Source organism: Brassica napus, chromosome A8 (assembly GCF_020379485.1).
Source record: "Brassica napus cultivar Da-Ae chromosome A8, Da-Ae, whole genome shotgun sequence".
In the NCBI taxonomy this organism is placed as follows: Eukaryota; Viridiplantae; Streptophyta; class Magnoliopsida; order Brassicales; family Brassicaceae; genus Brassica; species Brassica napus.
In genome coordinates this window covers 4,389,517-4,409,375 of record NC_063441.1, presented here as the reverse complement: position 1 = coordinate 4,409,375, position 19,859 = coordinate 4,389,517, and the positions used below count along the sequence as shown (strand labels likewise).

Sequence of the window (19,859 nt, the reverse complement as noted above, 5' to 3'; positions counted from 1 at the left end):
CAGCCAATGAGGAGCTCCACATGCTTTGATATCTTTCCAGCTTGTGCCAACCTGCCCTGATCTGTTTCTCTCTTCCTACACTTCACTGCACCTCACTGCACTTCATACATTTCACTGCACTTCTCTCAATAACCACCTCTCATCTCAACACATTGAACCCTCAAAGCTTCATATCATCACTTCTTGGTTTGCATCTCAACACTCCCCCTCAAGCTTGACCAAAGGAACCAATCAAGCTTGGCAACCATGAAGACCCCCCTCATTAAAAACCTCACCAAGAAAAATCCATTAGGATAAAACCTTGATGAGGAAAAAAGAGTGGAGCAAGGGTGGACCCAGGAGAAAATGTGACTCGGTTCAAAAAAGTTAAATATGTCATTTAAGGGAATCAAACCCAGGTTTTTGGGGGTTCAGAAACATAGTTTTACCAACTAAGCTACTGATTCTTTAACATTTTCACATACAGAACAACATTTTAACATATTTTATGGTGTCAAGTGACCCCACTCCTCTCCATGTGGGTCCACCTTTGGTGGAGACTCCATGGTTAAGAGGCTCAACTCCTAAGGATAAGATCAATGAGCCCAAGTCTTGATAGTATGGACTCCATTGTCTTTAATCTCGCTGCCTTAGTAAACACATCTGCAAGCTGATCTTCACTTCTTGTATAACATTGCAGAATCACTCCTTAGATAATCATATGCCTCACCTTATGACAGTCCACTTCTATATGCTTCGTTCTCTCATGAAATACTGAATTGGAGGCCATGTGAATAGCTGCTTGATTGTCACAATGCATTGTCATAGGAGTAGCCTGCTCAATCTCCAGATGCTTCAAGATCCCCTTGATCCACACCAACTCGTTTGTCAGCTTCAACATAGCTCTATACTCAGCTTCAGCACTTAAACAAGAGATGACCTTCTGTTTCTTACTCTTCCAAGTAACCAGATTTCCTCCAATGAAAGTACAATACGCAGTAGTTGATCTCTGTTGAAAAACATTACATAGACGATATTACAGCCGACAATTTTACATGTTTTATGAGGATTCACATCTGATTGCATCACCATGTGCCACCTCATTTCTGACGGTACTCCTTGTGCCATGCTAAAGATCTTTTGTAAGCATTTTCTCCAATTTTTTGCATAATTTGCTTTCTTTGGGAATTGAAACCCAAACATCTTGGTATAGAAATTGCGTCGTTTGGGGTTTGTACCCCACACCTGAGTGTAAAAGCCTTTAAACCTTGGACACTAGGCCACAGTGCTTTCACAAAAAAATTGGGGATTTCCGAAATATTCGGGGAGTTTGAACCCGACGTGAATCGAACACGCAACCTTCAATTTTATATCGTGCTAATTTTTTTATATCGCATCAAAAATTTTTATTGCCTCAATGCCTTGTAATCATTATCATATCGAGAGCAAATGATTGCTTCTCATTCGGTTCAATTGAAACTAGGTTAAGACCCACGCAATTGTGCAGAATAAACTTTACATAAAAAAATAATTTTTATATTTTATTGCATATTTGTTCTCATTTACATATTATGTATATAATTAAATTAGAATAAGTATATAAATCAAAAAAGTTACCTCTTGTTTATTTACAATAATTGTTTTGGTAAATAAATCAAAATAATTGTTTTATTACGGTATATAACTAAATTTCAATGACATGGACATAGATATATAGTATATTTTAATATAAATATTTATTCTTGAGAATTCGTACTCTTATGATAAATACAAAATTTCTAATATGCAATTTTTTCAATGCAAATTTCAAAATTAAAATATTAAGGTTTCAATATTTTTTCAATGCAAATTTATAAATTAACATATTTATGTATTTTATATGTTATATAGTTTAATTTTAAACTATATTAATATATAATATGAATGTCTGTTAATTGAGACTTCATATTCATATGATTTATGATCATTTGTATCATGCTATTACAAAAAAAGTTAAACCATTTTCAATACTTTTTAAGGTTTACAAAAAAGTAAAAAAAAGTAAAAATTAAAATATTAAAGTTTCAATACTTTTTCAATACAAATTTAGAAATTAACATATTTATGTATTTTATATGTTATATAGTTTAATTTTAAACTATACTAATATATAATATGAATGTCTATTAACTGAGACTTTATATTCATACGATTTATGATCATTTGTATCATGCTATTACAAAAAAAGTTAAACCATGGATCACAAAATTTTAGTGTGAGACATTTAACATTTTTAGTAATTTATAGTCGTTTTAAAGATTCAAAATATAACATATAAAAATCTAATTTTTTATTATATGGTTAATGTGATTTTTTATCTTTTAATAATATAAAATTAAACAAAAAATAGAGAAGATACAAAAGTTGTTATCAAATATTTATTATTCATAATCATTAATTGTCATATACACGTTAACCATATTAAGTAATTCCATATGTTTTATTTAAGGAAAGTGCGAGAATATTATTTTGTATATTATTTATTAATTTGTAAGTTAGTGTAATAAAAATTAAAATATACGTTAAAAATCCATTAATATATAAGGGATTACGTAAACTACTAATCGGATACAAATAGAGGAAAACAAAATAACTCGATGAGTGGTTTATTGTTAACGTTGTTAAGTATATAGATTTAAATGGATACTTGATAGTATAATAGACATTTGATAGTATAATAGACTATGTCTCTTTCATTTTGATTGTTACACATATTGGTGTCTACAGCCAATCATAATTACTATTAGTCAAATGATATAGAGATTCTCTCATAAAAAAAAGTCGTGGACATACTAACAATTAATCTTTGAAAACATACCTTGATTGTCTCTGTGTAGCAATCGATTGTCATTTCCACAAGAAGAACGTTAAACAGTGAAGGATCGAGGTTTTGTTTTCTTACGTTTTAGGTTTAGAATGAATTTGATTTTTTATTAATATAACTTTTACCAGTGATATATTTGTTAATGTTTGGTTTGTGAAATGTTGATGTGTTTGTAAAAGGATGATAACAATTTTACCATAAAACAGTCCACCTCATTTTAATATAAACTAGATCTGGATCCGCGCAACCGCGCGGATGTTAATTTTTATTTTTACTTATATAGATATTTGGTTTTATTTCAAGAATGGTATATATTATAATTATATATGTGTATATGCATTTTAGAAACATAAGTATGTTATTCAATTTTTTTATTTTTCATCAAATTAATTATTTCAAAATGTAACATATTTTTGTATCTTCTTTTATATATTTTTGTTTGTTGAATTAGTGTTTTATGATTAAACACATGAACATGTATACAGTTTTGTAAAATAGAAAATAATTTTCATTTCCAAATACATTGTAACATTTCACAACATTATAAAGTTCAACAAAAAATATTCTTATATCTTCTTAGATTAATCAGTATGGATTATGTTTGATATATGGTTTTATTTAATGAATGTATAAACCGCACATGTTAAATAGTCAATGATTGACTCAAGATAAATCCGTTTCGGGTTTTGTGAAAACAACCAAAATTTACAAACCCAACAAAATCCTCTAAAACCTAAAATCCGGTTACCAGTTGAACCACTGGTTAAACCAATAGACAACTTTTAGTTTTTAATTATTTTTTTAAAATCTATTTTGTATAATTTTTAAGTTTTGTTATCAACATTTTATTAATGATTTTTACTTTTGGTATATTTTAGATTTAAGGTTTAATTTTATTAGTCACATTAAACATATAACTATTTATAATTTTTTAAGTCTTAATATATTTTTGTTAGATGTCATAAATCTTAACTTGTTATTTTTTAAAAATAAAACTAAGGTTAAATATTTTCTAATTCTTTTTAAACATAAAATATTCACATATCCAAACTGTTAATTTATATTTTATATAAATATTATAAAATACTTAACATTAGTTTCTATATATTTATTTTTATAGCTAATATATTATTATATAATACAATTAATTTATATATTATTCTGCCGATCACCGGCGGTCGATCCGATGATCTGATGACTCAGAAGTTCATCTGGTTTAGTGTCCGGGTAGGATTTAAAAACATTGAGTGGGGGTTATTGGTTGGTGTATTTTGATGGATTTGAAAATCCAAACTAAATCTAGTGTTATTGGTTCTGTGATTTTAAAATACGTATTGAAATCATGTGTTATTCGTTTAACGATTCGTAAATTCTAATTCAAATCAAGTGTTATTCAATTATACGGATTTACTAATAGAATTGATTTCATAATGTATTTGAATGGATTTTCATGGATTTCTTTGTTAAAAATACAAAGGCCCAAATCCGAGGGAAAACTTCCGGATTTGTAAATACTGATCCGAGAGAATTTGAAAATTTGTATATTTTACTAGGATTTATAAATACTGTATGGATTTCTAAATCAATCAAAATATATAAACCAATAACACAATCTAATCATGTATCAGAAATGATGGCCAGAACGGGTTATTCTAATTGTGATTTGTTTATTAACTTGTATAAACCAAACCTGGTAAAATTACTTATTTAGAAAAAATGTTAGGTTCGATATAGGCATATTTTTAAACACAGATATGCATCTTTATGTGAATCATTAATGATGCAAATATATGTTTCTTAACTGAATCGTGTTTGTAGGAGTAGGTAGTTATTATAATATCAAATATAGTGATTTAGTAAGGCATAAATGATATTAAGGAATGAATGAATTTGGACTTTCTAGGAAGGGTTTATTTTTTTTAAAAATCACACATGAATCAAGGTTGTGACTTTTGTTTTAATATATAAGATGATACTCGACAAATATTGTTATTGATGCTCTACTGTTCTATTCGGTGTTCTATGCTCTTCATGTGTTCTCAGGCCTTGATTGGTAGAACATTAGCATTAACAGTAGTAGTATGCTATAGAATCAATATGCTGCAGAAGCTGTATGCTTTGCTAAACTGTTTAATAAGATGATTAGTAGAGCATTATGAATATGTTATTTAAAATTATTATAAAAATTAGTATATAATATATAATATATTTATTTTTAATGAATATGTTTCTAATATATATATAAATATACTAACATATAAAATAAAAAAGATATATAAGTAATTTATTTTATTTAATAATTTTAAAATTATGCTTATATCGAAAAATATTATTTTAAAATAAATTATATAGTTAAAATATCTATTTTTATAAATAATATTTCACATTTAAAATAAATTAAATTATTTAAATTAAATTATATTTTAAATGTAAAATACTATTTAAAAATACTTTTATTGTAAATTAATTTTAGAAATCAAAATTTTATTTTTTAGATATAAAAATAATTTTATGATATTATTAAATAAAATAAATGAATTAATTATATATTTTCCTTAATTTTATAAATTATAAATGCAAATGCTCTTGTAAAAGCTTAGAACATACATTTAGAGAGCATTAGCATTTAGTAAATGCTTTTCTAAATGCTTTACTAACAATTGTTGTTTGGATAAAGTATAGCATAATGCTAATGCTAATGCTAATGCTAATGTTATACCAATCAATGCCTCAGTTTAAAAGTGAGTAAACAAAATTCCAACAATTTTTTCATGCTTATATTTCGTAGTTGAACCTTTTGATTTTTAAATTATAAACTTTTCAAAATTTTTTAAATATTTATTATTTAAAATTATGAGAAATAAATATTAACACCACATTTAAACTAATATTTTAGAAATCATAAAAGAACATAATATAAACTCAAATATACATTTAAAAGAACATAACACACATGATTGTGTTAATTTCTAAATTAATTAAATTCAGAAAATGATAAACTCATCCTAATCAACCACGTTCACAACAACCATTCAATCTCATTCTTAGAACATATATAGGCAAAAAAAAATCAACTTTCCACAATATATAAGAAACGCTTTTTGTATGCTAGTTAATGCAAATAAAGTAATACAGTAGTACAGATTAGTTTTAATTATTTGAAAACCTCCATTAATAAATCAGTATACTAGTTAATGTTTATATAAAGTGTCAAAGGAAATAGACGGTGGACGGCCAAACGAAATCAGAGATATATCAGACCAACTACACTACACTCTACACTGTTTTTGCTTCCTCTTTAAACTTTTTTTTTTTTTTGAAAGAATCAATTCCCTCTCAAACATCTTTTCCTCAAAAAATGGGAACCATCTGGGTTCTCTCCAAGATCGTTACCTTCTTCCTAACAGCAATGCTAATTGGATCCTCCATAATCCAGTGCAGCGTAACCTACGACAAAAAGGCCATAGTCGTCAATGGCCACCGTAGAATCCTCCTCTCCGGCTCCATTCACTACCCAAGAAGCACCCCTGAGGTAAGCAATCTCTCGATTAATTCTCAGATTTTTTTTTTGTTTCTTTGCTTTGATCTTTGTTGATTTTTGTAGATGTGGGAAGATCTTATAAAGAAGGCTAAAGATGGAGGCTTGGATGTTATTGACACTTATGTTTTCTGGAATGGCCATGAACCTTCTCCTGGCATTGTAAAAAAATTCCTCTTCTTCTTCTTTCCAAATCCCATTAAAGTTTGAATCTTTTTATGAAATTAAATTCGAGAATTGGTGGGTTTGTTTTGTTTGCAGTACAATTTCGAAGGAAGATACGATTTGGTACGATTCATAAAGACTGTACAAGAAGTGGGGCTTTATGTTCATCTCAGAATTGGTCCTTACGTTTGTGCAGAATGGAATTTTGGGTAATGCTACAGAAAGGAAAATAATAAGAACATTCTATTTATTTATTATTGCTTAGAAATTTTGAAATTTGAAATTATTTTTTCATCCTGTAGAGGGTTTCCTGTTTGGTTGAAGTATGTACCTGGGATTAGCTTCAGAACAGATAATGGACCCTTCAAGGTAAATACAAATCTTTGATCTTTTTGACGTTTAATTCTATTTAGTTTTGGATATTAATATAAGAGAAAAAGACTAGAATAGCACTAAACCAAGTTTATGTTCCCAAAGTAGCACTCAAGGCTCAAAGTCACAAAAATAGGTTTCATTAAAGAGGTAAATATACACTTATACCCCTTGGGTTAATTAATCCAAACTTTAGGGTTTAGAGTTAAGGGGTGGGGTTTTGGAATTAGGGTTTAAAATTTTATAAAAAAAAAATACTAAAATAAAAAATAAAAATTTTAAAAACAGTTTCAAAAAGTATTTTTAAATTATAAAAAAAAAAATTTGAAAAAAAAAAAATTATAAAAAAAAAAATTTGAAAAAAAAAATTATAAAAATTTCGAATCTGAAAACATATAATCTGAAACTATAAAAAAAAAAAATCTTTTTTTCATTTTTTTTATTTTTATTTTATTTATTTTTATTTATTTTTGTTTGTTTATTTAATTTTAAACCAAGGGTATTAGGGATATTTTACCCTTTAATGAATGTCATTTTTGTGACTTTCTCCTTCTAGTGCTATTTTTGAGACATAAACTTCAAAAGGTGCTATTATTGACAATTGCCCTTAATATAATGTAACATATTTATTTGTTGTAATGTTAAGGATGCGATGCAAGGCTTCACTCATAAGATTGTTCAGATGATGAAAGATCATCAATTCTTCGCATCACAAGGTGGACCTATCATCTTATCTCAGGTATACTACAAATTCAGAAATGTTACATCTTCTGAGAGATAAATGCTTCAAAAAGTTTTGATCTTTTGAAAATGTAGATTGAGAATGAGTTCGGTCCAATTCTAAAAGGGTCGTCTGATCACTCATATGTTAACTGGGCTGCAAAAATGGCGGTTGGTTTAAACACTGGAGTCCCATGGGTGATGTGCAAGGAAGATGATGCACCTGATCCAATTGTGAGAGACCAATCTTCTGATCTTTTGTGTGCTTCATAAGACTATTTGAGTATGTTCTCTAATCTATATTATCAACCTTGTAGATAAACACTTGCAACGGATTCTACTGTGATTACTTTACTCCAAACAAACCATATAAGCCAACGATGTGGACAGAAGCATGGACTGGCTGGTAAAAAAATAAGATCACTTTTCTTTTGAAAATATAATTTTGTGGGAGAGAGAGAGAGAGAGAGAAAATGTGTGTACTGATTTGTTCGCAATAATGACCTAACAGGTTCACATTGTTTGGTGGAACCATTCGAAAACGACCTGTAGAGGATCTAGCATTTGGAGTGACACGTTTCATTCAAAATGGAGGATCATATATAAACTACTACATGGTATAACGTCATTGCACAAAACTAGGCTTGCGGGTTCGGATAATTCGATTCGGGTAGTTTGGTTCGACTAAAGTCTTGCCGAATTGAACCACAAAAAAGTTCGGGTCGGTTTGCTTTGGAATTCGGGTAGACCAATTTTTAAAAGTTTTACTGACACTAACCGAAGTTTTTCGTTTCGATAATATCTCGGTTAAAACATTACAAAGCATCTGTTTCGGTTTCAGTCGCTTGATTGTGTGGTTATGTGACAGTACCATGGAGGAACAAACTTTGGACGAACTGCAGGAGGTCCATTTATCACAACTAGTTACGACTATGATGCTCCCATAGATGAATACGGTACAATGATCTCAACACTTTGTTTTGTGGCACGGTGTCGTTTCTCTCATTGCGTATTTTTATGATGCAGGGTTGGTCCAAGAGCCTAAGTATAGCCATCTTAAGCAGCTTCACCAAGCAATTAAGCAATGTGAATCAGCCTTAGTTTCTTCCGACGCAACCGTTACTAAACTAGGAAGGTACGGGGAGGCTCACGTGTTCTCCGCCGGTAAAGGAAGCTGTGCAGCTTTCCTATCGAACTATCACATGAATGCACCTGCAAAAGTAGTCTTCAACAAACGGCAATATACTCTACCTGCTTGGTCCACAAGCATTCTTCCGGATTGCGAAAACGTTGTTTACAACACTGCGACGGTAATGTTTAAAAAGAGTTTGGTTTGTGTGAGACTCCATCATGAAAGAATCTAATGTGAAGTTGTAAGACAGGTTGTTTCAAAGACATCAAATGTGGAAATGGTGCCATCTGGCTCTGTCGTGTACTCGGTAGCTAGATACGATGAAGATATAGCTACTTATGGAGACCGTGGAACAATCACAGCTCTTGGATTGTTGGACCAGATTAATGTCACACGAGATACAAATGATTACCTTTGGTACATAACCAGGTACGTGTGTAACCTTAATCTTTAGCTGGTTAGACATGAAATGAATCTGTTATTTATTTTTTTTGGGTTTCTAGTGTGGACATTAAGGAGTCAGAATCGTTCTTGCGTGGAGGTAAATTGCCGACGCTTACGGTTGATTCTGCAGGGCATGCTGTTCATGTGTTTGTTAATGGACACTTCTACGGTGAGAGTCAATTTTTATTTTATTTTTGCTAACTTAAAGCGGTTTCATCAAATGTTTTGAAATGATGCAGGATCTGCCTTTGGGACAAGAGAAAACAGAAAGGTTTCGTTTAGTGCACCGGTCAATCTTCGAGGTGGAGCTAACAGAGTCGCGCTACTAAGCGTAGCAGTTGGTTTACCGGTGAGTGTTATTACCAAGAAAGCACCACACTTATTGTTGTTTCAGACTGATAAATGATGTTTACTTTCTTGTGTGGTTCTGGAGAATGATGGACCACATTTTGAGACGTGGGCCACGGGAGTTGTCGGTTCTGTCGCGCTTCACGGTCTTGACGAGGGTAATAAAGATTTGAGTCGGCAGAAATGGACATATCAGGTGAGATACAAGAAGAAGAAGAAACTATCATTGATTCATCACCCATTAAACATTTTCCGCATAATTAATCAGGTTGGTCTACGAGGTGAAGCGTTGAACTTGATCTCTCCTACAGAAGCTTCCTCTGTTGACTGGATCAAAGGCTCATTAGCTAAGCAGAACAAACAACCTTTCACATGGTACAAGGTAAATAAGAAACATCTCTTTAGTCCAAGCTAAGGCTATAGCTGAAAATTCGTTCAACATGTCTCTTATTATCACATTTGCAGGCCTACTTTGACTCGCCTAGCGGTAACGAGCCACTGGCGTTGGATCTAGAGAGTATGGGGAAAGGACAAGCTTGGATAAACGGAGAAAGCCTAGGAAGGTACTGGACGGCTATTGCCAAAGGAAACTGCGGGAGTTGCAACTACGCAGGGCCATACAGGCAAGCCAATTGCCAATCAGGTTGTGGAGAACCAACACAAAGATGGTACCATGTTCCACGTTCGTGGTTGAAGCCAAGAGGGAACTTGCTAGTACTCTTTGAAGAACTTGGTGGAGATATATCTAAAGTCTCTGTTGTAAAGAGATCATCAGTACACTAGTTCATTACACAACAGCATTATCTATCTCCGTTGTGATCAGAACCAACTAGTTTATAACGACATCACTTTTTATTATTACATAACACCAAATAGCACAAAGATTCTAAAATGTTTTAAGCAGAAGAGACAAGACCACCATGCTTCATCAAAGTCTGGTGGATCTCCTCTTTCCTTGCCCCGACAACACGATCCACGACCTCGCCTTCTCTCATGAAGAGAAAAGTGGGCATCGCCTCGACTTTGAACTCTTTAGCAACGGACTGCAGTTCGTCAACGTCGATCTTGAAGAAGACAACGTTGAGGAACTTCTTGGCCATGTCTACAAAGACTGGTGCAATGAAGCGGCAAGGTGGGCACCATATAGCAGTGAAGTCTATCACAATCTGAGTCAAGTTCGAGATCAAAAGTCAGAGGTTGAGCATTCGTGATTAAAAAAAAAGTAAAAACCTAATAAGCAATGTCATTAAATCGTTACCAGTTTCTTGGATTCGTTGGCGGCTTTGATCTTCTCGCTCCAGACTTCGAGGGTATGGCAAGCGATCACTTCTCCTTCTCCGGCCATCTTTAGAAAGCTCGTAAGAGTTTTGTGTTTATTATTTTTGGTGAATGAACAAATTGTTATTGGTCCTTTTGGGGTTTTATAGGCAAGTCGAGGTTGACTCTGCGACTTCTTCTCGGTCTTTTTTTTCATAAAGATATTTAAAATAATACTAGTTTATCGTATACCATAATTTATACCAAATATTAACAAAAAAAGTTTATCTTTCTAAAAAATTAATAAAATTATCTAACATAACTAATATAGAAAGATTGGGCTTCTCTACGGCCCATTTGACAAAAACTTTGGGTTCCCTTCACCCTTTCTTATAAAAAGAGACGCAGCTCTTTCTTTTGTCTCATTTAGAAACTGAAGCGAAGCTCTGCAGAGAATTCCCGGAGACCGAAAACCCTAGCCGTCGAGCTCTCTCTCTCTCCTCTGCGCCGTCTCTCTCTTCTCTCTCTCCTCTCTCCCTCCTCCTCACCGGTGTTGTGTGGTGGTGGTGGTTGCAGCCGATTGGTGGTGGTGGTCTGATCTCGCTGCTCTCTTGTTTCCTTATTCCAGATCTGTTCAGATCTCATCCCCCTTGTTTCTTGTTTTCCGATCCATATCCAGATCTAGGCTAAGGTGGGGTGTCTCGAACCCAAATTTCTCTCATGATTCTGTATACTCCTTTATGTTGGAGTTAGTTTTGATTAGACCTTGTTTGAGAGCTAGGTTGATAGAACATGATTATTGCTAGGATGATAGATGAATGGATCATGATGCATAAGAACCCTCATACTAATAAATGGGACTTGATGAACTGAATTGAGTTATTGTGGTGATGATTGATTGGTAATTGATGCTTGTATGATTGGATATGCAGTCCCATGCATTGTTTGTGATTAAAGCTAGGATGGTAGAAAGAAAGGAATGCTAAGTTGATAGTAAGAATTGATTGTTAAGGTTATTGAGTAGAACCTGAGTGTGATGAGTATTATGTGTGACACCGATAACGGGTGGCGTATAGTGAATGAGTTCAAATACGAGTCTAAGGGTAAGGAAAGGTAAATGAGAATGAGAATGGATAAGTGAAAGTGAATAAGGATGTGTAAGGATAAGTGAATGTATAAGTGAATAACGTTAAGGTTAAGCATGGGTTTGGGGAATCATATAGAGTCTAGAGGGAGTACGTGGGATAGTAGTTCTACGCTAGGTATCAATAGGAGCTGTGGTGGAATCCACAAGAATATGGGGTAGAAGCCTAGTGGGAGCTACCCACGGAGAAAGAGAAGATGAGCCAACCGCGAGAGGCGGGATATAAAAACGTGCATTGTAGAGTTCCTAGTTCATGGTCGGGTATCGGGGTGCTAAAGGTGTCATAAGATTGAGTCGGTCTTGTATGTCGAGTCGGTTAAGTCTATGGTTTGACGTGTGTGGCAATGAGTGAGATCATTGTATTGACTAATCGCTAGGTTGTTAGAAATGTATGGAATTGAATGTTTGAAAATAAATGATGATATGAAATGTTAAGATGCATTAGCTGATTGTAGTGGCTAGTCAGCCTTAGTTCCCGCATAGAGTAGTATAGAGTGTCATGCGGGCAGGCTGGTCTAGAGTTACTTCACTGAGTAACTTGTTGCTCATCCCTCCATTTCCATTTCTCTGTATGCAGGACTGTAAGTAGAAGTATATGGATGTGGTTGTGACGGTATTTCAAAGAAGGTTATGCGTCCGTCGACTCTTGGGACCAATAACGGGACACGTAGGATTGTCTAAATGAGTAGACACGTGTCCATAACGCCCTTTTGATAACTCCGGTCGGACGCCGGGGGATCGGGCCGTTACATAACCAGTCATAAGTATCCCGTAAACGTACAAATTTCTAACCGTAGAACCAGTCGTACAAATCTCTTAAAACCTCTAGAAACCGCAATCATCCGCATCCGCAAACTCCCACAACCGCAACCGTTGCGTTTGAACCAGTCAGACCCATAAAAGGAACATTACCAGTTGGAAATCCTCTTGGGTTCTACAAAAAATAATAATATCAATATTATACTTAAATGATTAAATTTTTATTTTATTAAATCAGTTGAAAAAAACAAATGACTGATACATGTTGTTTGGGGTTATTAATAGGTTCCTAAGAGATGAGGTTTAAGAACTTTTGTACACTTTTTTGATGTTTTTACAATTTTCCATTTTCCTTTAGTTAGTAAGAACCTTCTAATAACTCTTTGTCGGAGCTGCTCTAATATCTACTAGATTTTGACAAAGTTTGTGTTTATGAAATTAAATTAAATAAATAAATGAATATCTATATAAGATAGTGTATAGATTTGGATACAATTATCCGGAACTGTAAACTAAACCATACCAAACTGTAAAAGTGAAATTAAAATGAGAAATTGCCAAAAATACAGATTCATAATATCACTTTCATATTTACCTTAATCATTTTCACCCTCACTTTTAAAGAAGCAAAAATACATTTATAACCCTAGGATTAACTAATAGACTTAGAGTTTAGAGTTGATGGATGAGATAGGATTTTTGAAATGTGGAGTTTAGGGTTCTAATAAATATATAAATAAATATTTGAAAAAAAAATTAAATTTTAAAAGTACTTTCAAGAAGAATTTTTGAATTTCAAAAAAAAAATTGAAAACAAAAATTCCAAAAAAACATTTTAGAAAAAATATTCTAAAAAGGAAAATTTAGAAAAAGTATAATTTGAAAACATAAAAAAAAAATATTTTTTTTATTTATTTAAATAGTTATTTATTATATATATATATATATATAATAATGGTATAAAAGTCTTTTGTCTCTTAATAAAGAAGATGTTTTTGAAAATGTCTCTTTAGTGATGGTAAACATGAATAATAGTATCAACAAAATGGTAAATATGAAAATTCCCGAATCAAAATTGCATTGAATTTCAGAAATAAACGAGCATATCATATATCTTTAGAACAAAAAAATTAAAATATAAATGATAACGAAATGGTACATGAATTTTTAAAATACAAACTCTATACTTATAAATATTAATTATATTTAATTACTAAATAATCAAATACACCAAAAATACTATTTATAAATTTAGTTACCCAAAAATCAAATTATTTGAATATATTTTATTCAAAATATTAAAAATTATCAAATTACCGTTTTACCTGATATTTAAACTGAGAACCTCAAATTATCCGATATTTCTTTTATCTATAGATCCATAACTATCTGAAAAACTTGAATCGAATTAATACTTAATTGGACCCAAGATTATTTTTACATATTAGACAGTTCCCAACTTTGATACTGAACCAAAAACCAAAATAACCCAAATGAGACCAAACCAGCTTTGTAATTACCTGAATGATTCCTAAACTCCTATAACCAAAACACCAAAAACCAAAATACATGAACCGAAACAAAATGTTGAGGACTAGTAGTGCATTTACATCTAAATGATGCAAAGAAATTTATGTATTTTTACAAATTATTTAACTCTTTTTAGTAGGATATATATGTGGTTTATAGACAAATTAGCATATAAACAGTGTTTGTATACCCGATCTGGACCCACAGTCGAATCAGTAAACCTTGAACAGTGTTTGTATACCCGATCTATACCCGATCTGGACCCACAGTGTTTGAGACTTTGAACACTCACGTGAAGAAGCTGGAGATGCATGTTGTTCAAACAGGAGAAGCTGTTAAGAGGCAAGAAGCCTTAACAAGAGGGGTAGGAGCTAATGTGATGAAGACGTGAATGCCATCATAGATGATGATTTATGGCATGTGGTGAAGCAAGAGAAGCTGCAAGAAAGAGATTTCAAAGTAGAAAGCTCGATGAGTTGCGGCGGATCGCATTGGTGTCGATCGACGCCGGACTTCGAACATCGATCGACATAATTCAATCAAAATCAATCGACAGGCTCTCCAGAGCATCGATCGATGACACCTACGGAGTCGACCGCATCTTGCAATGCCGTGAGGATTATGACTCACGAGGAGTTCGCAGCAAGACACCCACATCCACCCATCCCTATTTATGTCAATATCGATCGGCACACTGGTCCTGCCATCAATCGACAGAGAGTGACCGCCATTGATCGAAAACCTCCAGCGCCCATCGATTGATGCACACCTCTCACATACCGAGTGCAGATGCCAAAGATAGAAATCGCCAGTCTCAATGCACTCATACCACAACCCAAACCTTCAGCTAACCCTCCAGAGACGACCATGACACATTCGTTTGATGCAGCAGACCCTATGGAGGTTGATAAGGCTCCTATGGGGAGAATCTTGAGGAAGAGAAAAGGAAAGGTTAAACTAGAACTGTCTAAGGTGTTGATTCTAAGTTTTAATCTGTGAGTCCCTGCTGTTTTCAAGTCTGGGGGAGTTGATAGACCATGGATTTAACCCACTTTTACCCATGGTTTATAAGTGTTTTAACTACTAATTATTATATTATAGAGTTTATTTAGTATATTTATCGGATCAGAAGTGATTTTGGAAGAAAATGATGATTTTGGAGCATTTTGGAGATATTTGGAGTAGCACATGAGATGACCATCGAGCGCGACCATGGATCGATATTGAAGAGGAATAATCGATCGATGTTCACATCTTAACTTCGATCGACAGCGAAGCGCGCAGAAAGTCTGTTTGGTCTCAGCCGACTTAGAGCCCAAGTCTTCACCAATTTACAAGATTACCCCGGACGAGTTTTAACCTAATTATATAAGCTTTGCCAACATGTTAGAGGGAAAGTGTGCTTTCTTGTTTTACTGATTTTACAGCAAAGGTTTTCTAGGATCTTTAGTAGATTGGAGAGAAGATCCAAAAAAATTTGTGATTGGATCTCCATTGATATTTATCTATTTATCTATGCAGGTTTTATACCTTATTGCTGTTATGAATTACTTAGTCATGTCTGAGTAGTTCTCTTTGTTAGATTTAGGGTTTAAATAGGTTATGAGGGATTAACCCCAACTATAGACTGCTAAGTTGTGATATTCATCTTTAGGATTGTCATTAATACATATTTCTAGATTAGCTACCTAGAACTTGCCCTAGGAGTTGTAGACATAAGCGATAGTTTGCATCTCACCCTGGTTCCATCCTAACTGAGCTAAGATTGCTATAGTAAGGCGAGAGCTGATCTAGGAAGCTTAGTGAGCATATTCAATCCGCGCATTAACGCTTGACCAAAAGCGTTTATTGATATTTCAATCGAATAATCGGTCGACGTTGCAACAAGTGTATCGATCGATATTCCTATAGAATCATCGATCAACACTGGTTGATAGACAAACCTAGAGAGCGAAAGCCTAATGGTTTGTTATTAAGTGTTGAGCTCTATAATATTATGCATATAACTTATTAGGCATATGTAGGATTATAATCATGATTACCTGAATAGAAGCTTTAAGTCTAGCTACTTTCATCTAGTGTATCAAAATCTCACTCAATCAATACAGCAATTAACTTGATCACAAACCTGTCTTTTATATTTAATAATAAACAACCTAGCTTAATCAACTTAATTAGATTTATTAGGTTTTGTAGTTTCCTGTGAATTCGATCTCTAAATACTACAAGTGAATCTCAATAAATTTTATTAAAATGAAAATTCAATATACACAAAATATATATTTTTCTTTGATTGTTGGGTCTTTTTCTACATTTATGAATTAATATAGGAAAAATAAATAAAATGGTAATTACTATAAAAATAAGGTTTAGTAAGAATCATACAACATATGCAATATGAAAATAATTTGTATTAAGAACATTTTTAAAAACTTGTCAATAAAATTATAATAACATATGTAATATGAAAATAAATTATATTCTTGACGATGTTGTTTTATATTATAAATACTGTTATTTAATAAATATTAATATAAGAAATGATACTCAAAAGATCAATAATAAACTAAATACATATTCTACTTGGTTGCTAAACGCAATGAGAGTACTATATAATATTCACGTACATGTAAGCATCCAATCAAATTTTAAGAATGAATTCTTTAAAATATATACTATTAGGTTAAGTAAAAATAATTTGTTTAACATATTTAATATGAAAACATTATTAGTGAAGTTCTTAAAAATAAGTGATTTAATGTTATTTAAAAAGAAATTAACTTATAAGTGAAGTTCTTAAAAATAATAAATAACTTTAAAATTAAACAAATTACTAATCAAACTTTAGATTCCACAATATACAAATTTTTTATAAAAAAAAATTAAAAACCAGAATATATAATCACCATTCAAGTTTTTTTGAAAAACTAAAATCTACAGCAAAATCAAAAACTAAAATTTAAAAACCAAAAACTAAAATCCAAAAACTATGTAAACAATCATCACCTTAGTTTTATTTATTTCTCGGATCTTTTAAGAGGAAATTACATGTTTACCACTTTCATGGTACCACTTTTCATTTTTACCACCACTAAAGAGACATTTTCAAAAATACCTTCTTCATTAAGTGGCAAAAGGCTCTTATGCATTTGTTATTTATATATATAATATATCAATATTTAAAAAAAAAATAAAAAAAAAATAAAAATAAAAAAATAAAAAAAAAAGTAATTTTTTTTATGTTTTCGAATTATACTTTTTCAAATTTGAACTTTTTTTTTTCGAATTTTGTTTTTTCAAATTTCTTTTTGAAAAACGAAAATTATGTTTGAAACTATTTTTAAAATTTTTTATATATTTTTTAAGTATTTATTTATATATTTATTAGAATCCTAATCCAAAAACCCTATCCCACCCCTCAATTCTAAACCCTAAGTCTAGATTAGTTAACTCTAACGGTATAATTGTCTTTTACCCTTCATTAAAAGTGAGGGTAAAAGTGATTAGTGTAAACATGAAAAATGGTACTATGAATGTGCTATTTGTGGCAATTTCCCATCTTTTAATCCACTATATATTAATAGGGAAACTTTTAAAAAGATGTAACATTAAGTTTGTAATAATTACAAGAGGATCTTGCTGACTTGTCACTTAATTAAGACTAGGTGATTTTCCCGTGCTCATGCACGGGTATAAATGTTTTTGAAGTAAATATACTATAATAATTGATTGTTATTTATTTTTAATTTTTAATTAATTTATAATTTGTATGCATCATTTATATTTATAATATTATATTACTTTAATAATACATATGATTTTATATATGTTATATTTAATCGGTTTTTGTTGTTTTTACAGTCAATTTAGTTATCATTTGCGTAATTTGGATTGCATCTCCGAATACAACTATAATATTTTTATTCTAAATATATTAAAATTTTGATTAATTTCTTATTTGCAATTAGGTGGTTGTTCTCTTAAATATGTAAATATATTTTATGAAGATTATGTATAACTTTAGATATTTTGTGCTTAGAATAAAAATAAAAAAATAAACTAAAGTCTCTGATTCCAATTTACATAAATTAATATAACGCTAATATTCTGAAGTCTCATGCATATATATAAATTTTAGAAAAGAACTAAATTGTAACAGTTGTTTAATATTTTATTTTCATTTTACTATGTTTTGAGTTGTTCTATGATTTATATTTATTAAATAAATTACTATTCTTCAAAAATTATATATTCTTATCGTAGTTAAATCTATGATTTTAGATATAAGTTAGATTAGTCGAATCACTCATGTTGTGAGTATATTGAGTTACTGTTATTCTTTCAAATTCAAATGAAATATTTTTATTTTTTATTATAATCAAATCAAATCAAATCAATTTTATTTATCGTTTAAACGTACATGTATTTTCATAATATTTATCAAATTATATATTGATGTTTTTAAAAATATATTATAATAAAGTGATGCTCAATAGGAAGTTACATACATAAGTAGGTGATACATTTCTCGAAGCTCATGAACACATATTAATATTTACAATAATAAAAATATTCTATAAATTCTAAATAACTTTATGCCTTTGATTTATTGAATGGAAACTAAAATTTATTTAAATATAATTAAATATGAGAATTCAGATTTGTTTTGGTATTTTGATTATGGTTATATTAAGTTCCACAAACATAAAATTTAAAAGAAAATTTAATATTAAGAAAACAAATAACTTTAATAATGATAAAATATAATAAATTTATTTTGCAACTATTTGATTTTTTTTGTTTTCAATATCTCTTAAAAATAAGCAGGAAACAAAATTGTAATTTTATTTGAAAATAATATTATATAAGTAAAATATAATTTATTGATATTGTTTTTGATGTAATTGGAAGCTATTATAGTCAACAAAATATATGAAGAATAAATAAAACACTTCAATAATACTAATTATAAACTATTTTTAGTCAATTAAACATATATCAATTTATGTTTCTCAATTATTTTGTGTAATCTTCTAAAAAAGTAGATAGATATATAAAAATACTTCTATTAGTTTGAATTTTTTTGTATTGTTTAAAATTATGTTTTGAAAGTAATGTTATTTCTTTTTCTAATATCAAGATTATCTGTGTAAAATTTTTATAATGAAATCACATTATATACAAATTTATGTTTTTCATCTAAGAAAATATAGATATAAATAAAGTATTTTATTACTTCTTTTTTTTGTCAGCAGAAGTATTTTATTACTTCAAAAGTATATTTTATGCTATTTAAAAATATTTTTTAAATGAAATATTACAATTTTGTGAACTTTCCTTTTTTAAAAAAATCATATTATTGATACATATATTTTCGTTTTCAATTTGTTTTTTTTTAACTTTATAAAAACTTTCATTTTTTATTATATGTATATGTTTTTGGAAATTTTTTAAAAGGAAACTAAATAAATAAATGAATAATAGTATTTAATATTTTTAATTCATTAAGGGTATCAGTGTAATCAACCATCTTGAGAGTTAATATGAGAGCGACACATAGGAAACTGACTTCTCAAATAATATTATAGAGATGTCAATGACAGATTTA

At 30.6% G+C, this 19,859-nt stretch overlaps 2 protein-coding genes across 2 annotated transcripts; one reads left to right on the top strand and one right to left on the bottom strand.

The window, feature by feature from the left end:
* Positions 1 to 5,972: 5,972 nt before the first annotated feature.
* On the top strand, positions 5,973 to 10,422 carry LOC106371883 (beta-galactosidase 5-like). Its single transcript, XM_048737646.1, has 16 exons — positions 5,973 to 6,374; positions 6,447 to 6,542; positions 6,642 to 6,754; positions 6,848 to 6,914; positions 7,564 to 7,656; positions 7,734 to 7,871; positions 7,955 to 8,043; positions 8,149 to 8,254; positions 8,506 to 8,593; positions 8,664 to 8,947; positions 9,020 to 9,198; positions 9,273 to 9,382; positions 9,453 to 9,562; positions 9,647 to 9,757; positions 9,830 to 9,943; positions 10,027 to 10,422. Exons 1-16 carry the CDS (start codon positions 6,201 to 6,203, stop codon positions 10,342 to 10,344), a joined length of 2,190 nt encoding a protein of 729 aa, XP_048593603.1. The 5' UTR covers positions 5,973 to 6,200; the 3' UTR covers positions 10,345 to 10,422.
* LOC106371884 (thioredoxin H5) lies at positions 10,282 to 10,969 on the bottom strand. The gene is made up of 2 exons (XM_013811982.3): positions 10,820 to 10,969; positions 10,282 to 10,727 (listed from the first exon to the last, which is right to left on the bottom strand). The coding sequence occupies exons 1-2, from the start codon at positions 10,904 to 10,906 to the stop codon at positions 10,458 to 10,460; spliced, it is 357 nt and encodes a 118-aa protein (XP_013667436.2). The 5' UTR covers positions 10,907 to 10,969; the 3' UTR covers positions 10,282 to 10,457.
* Between the last annotated feature and the right edge of the window lie 8,890 nt (positions 10,970 to 19,859).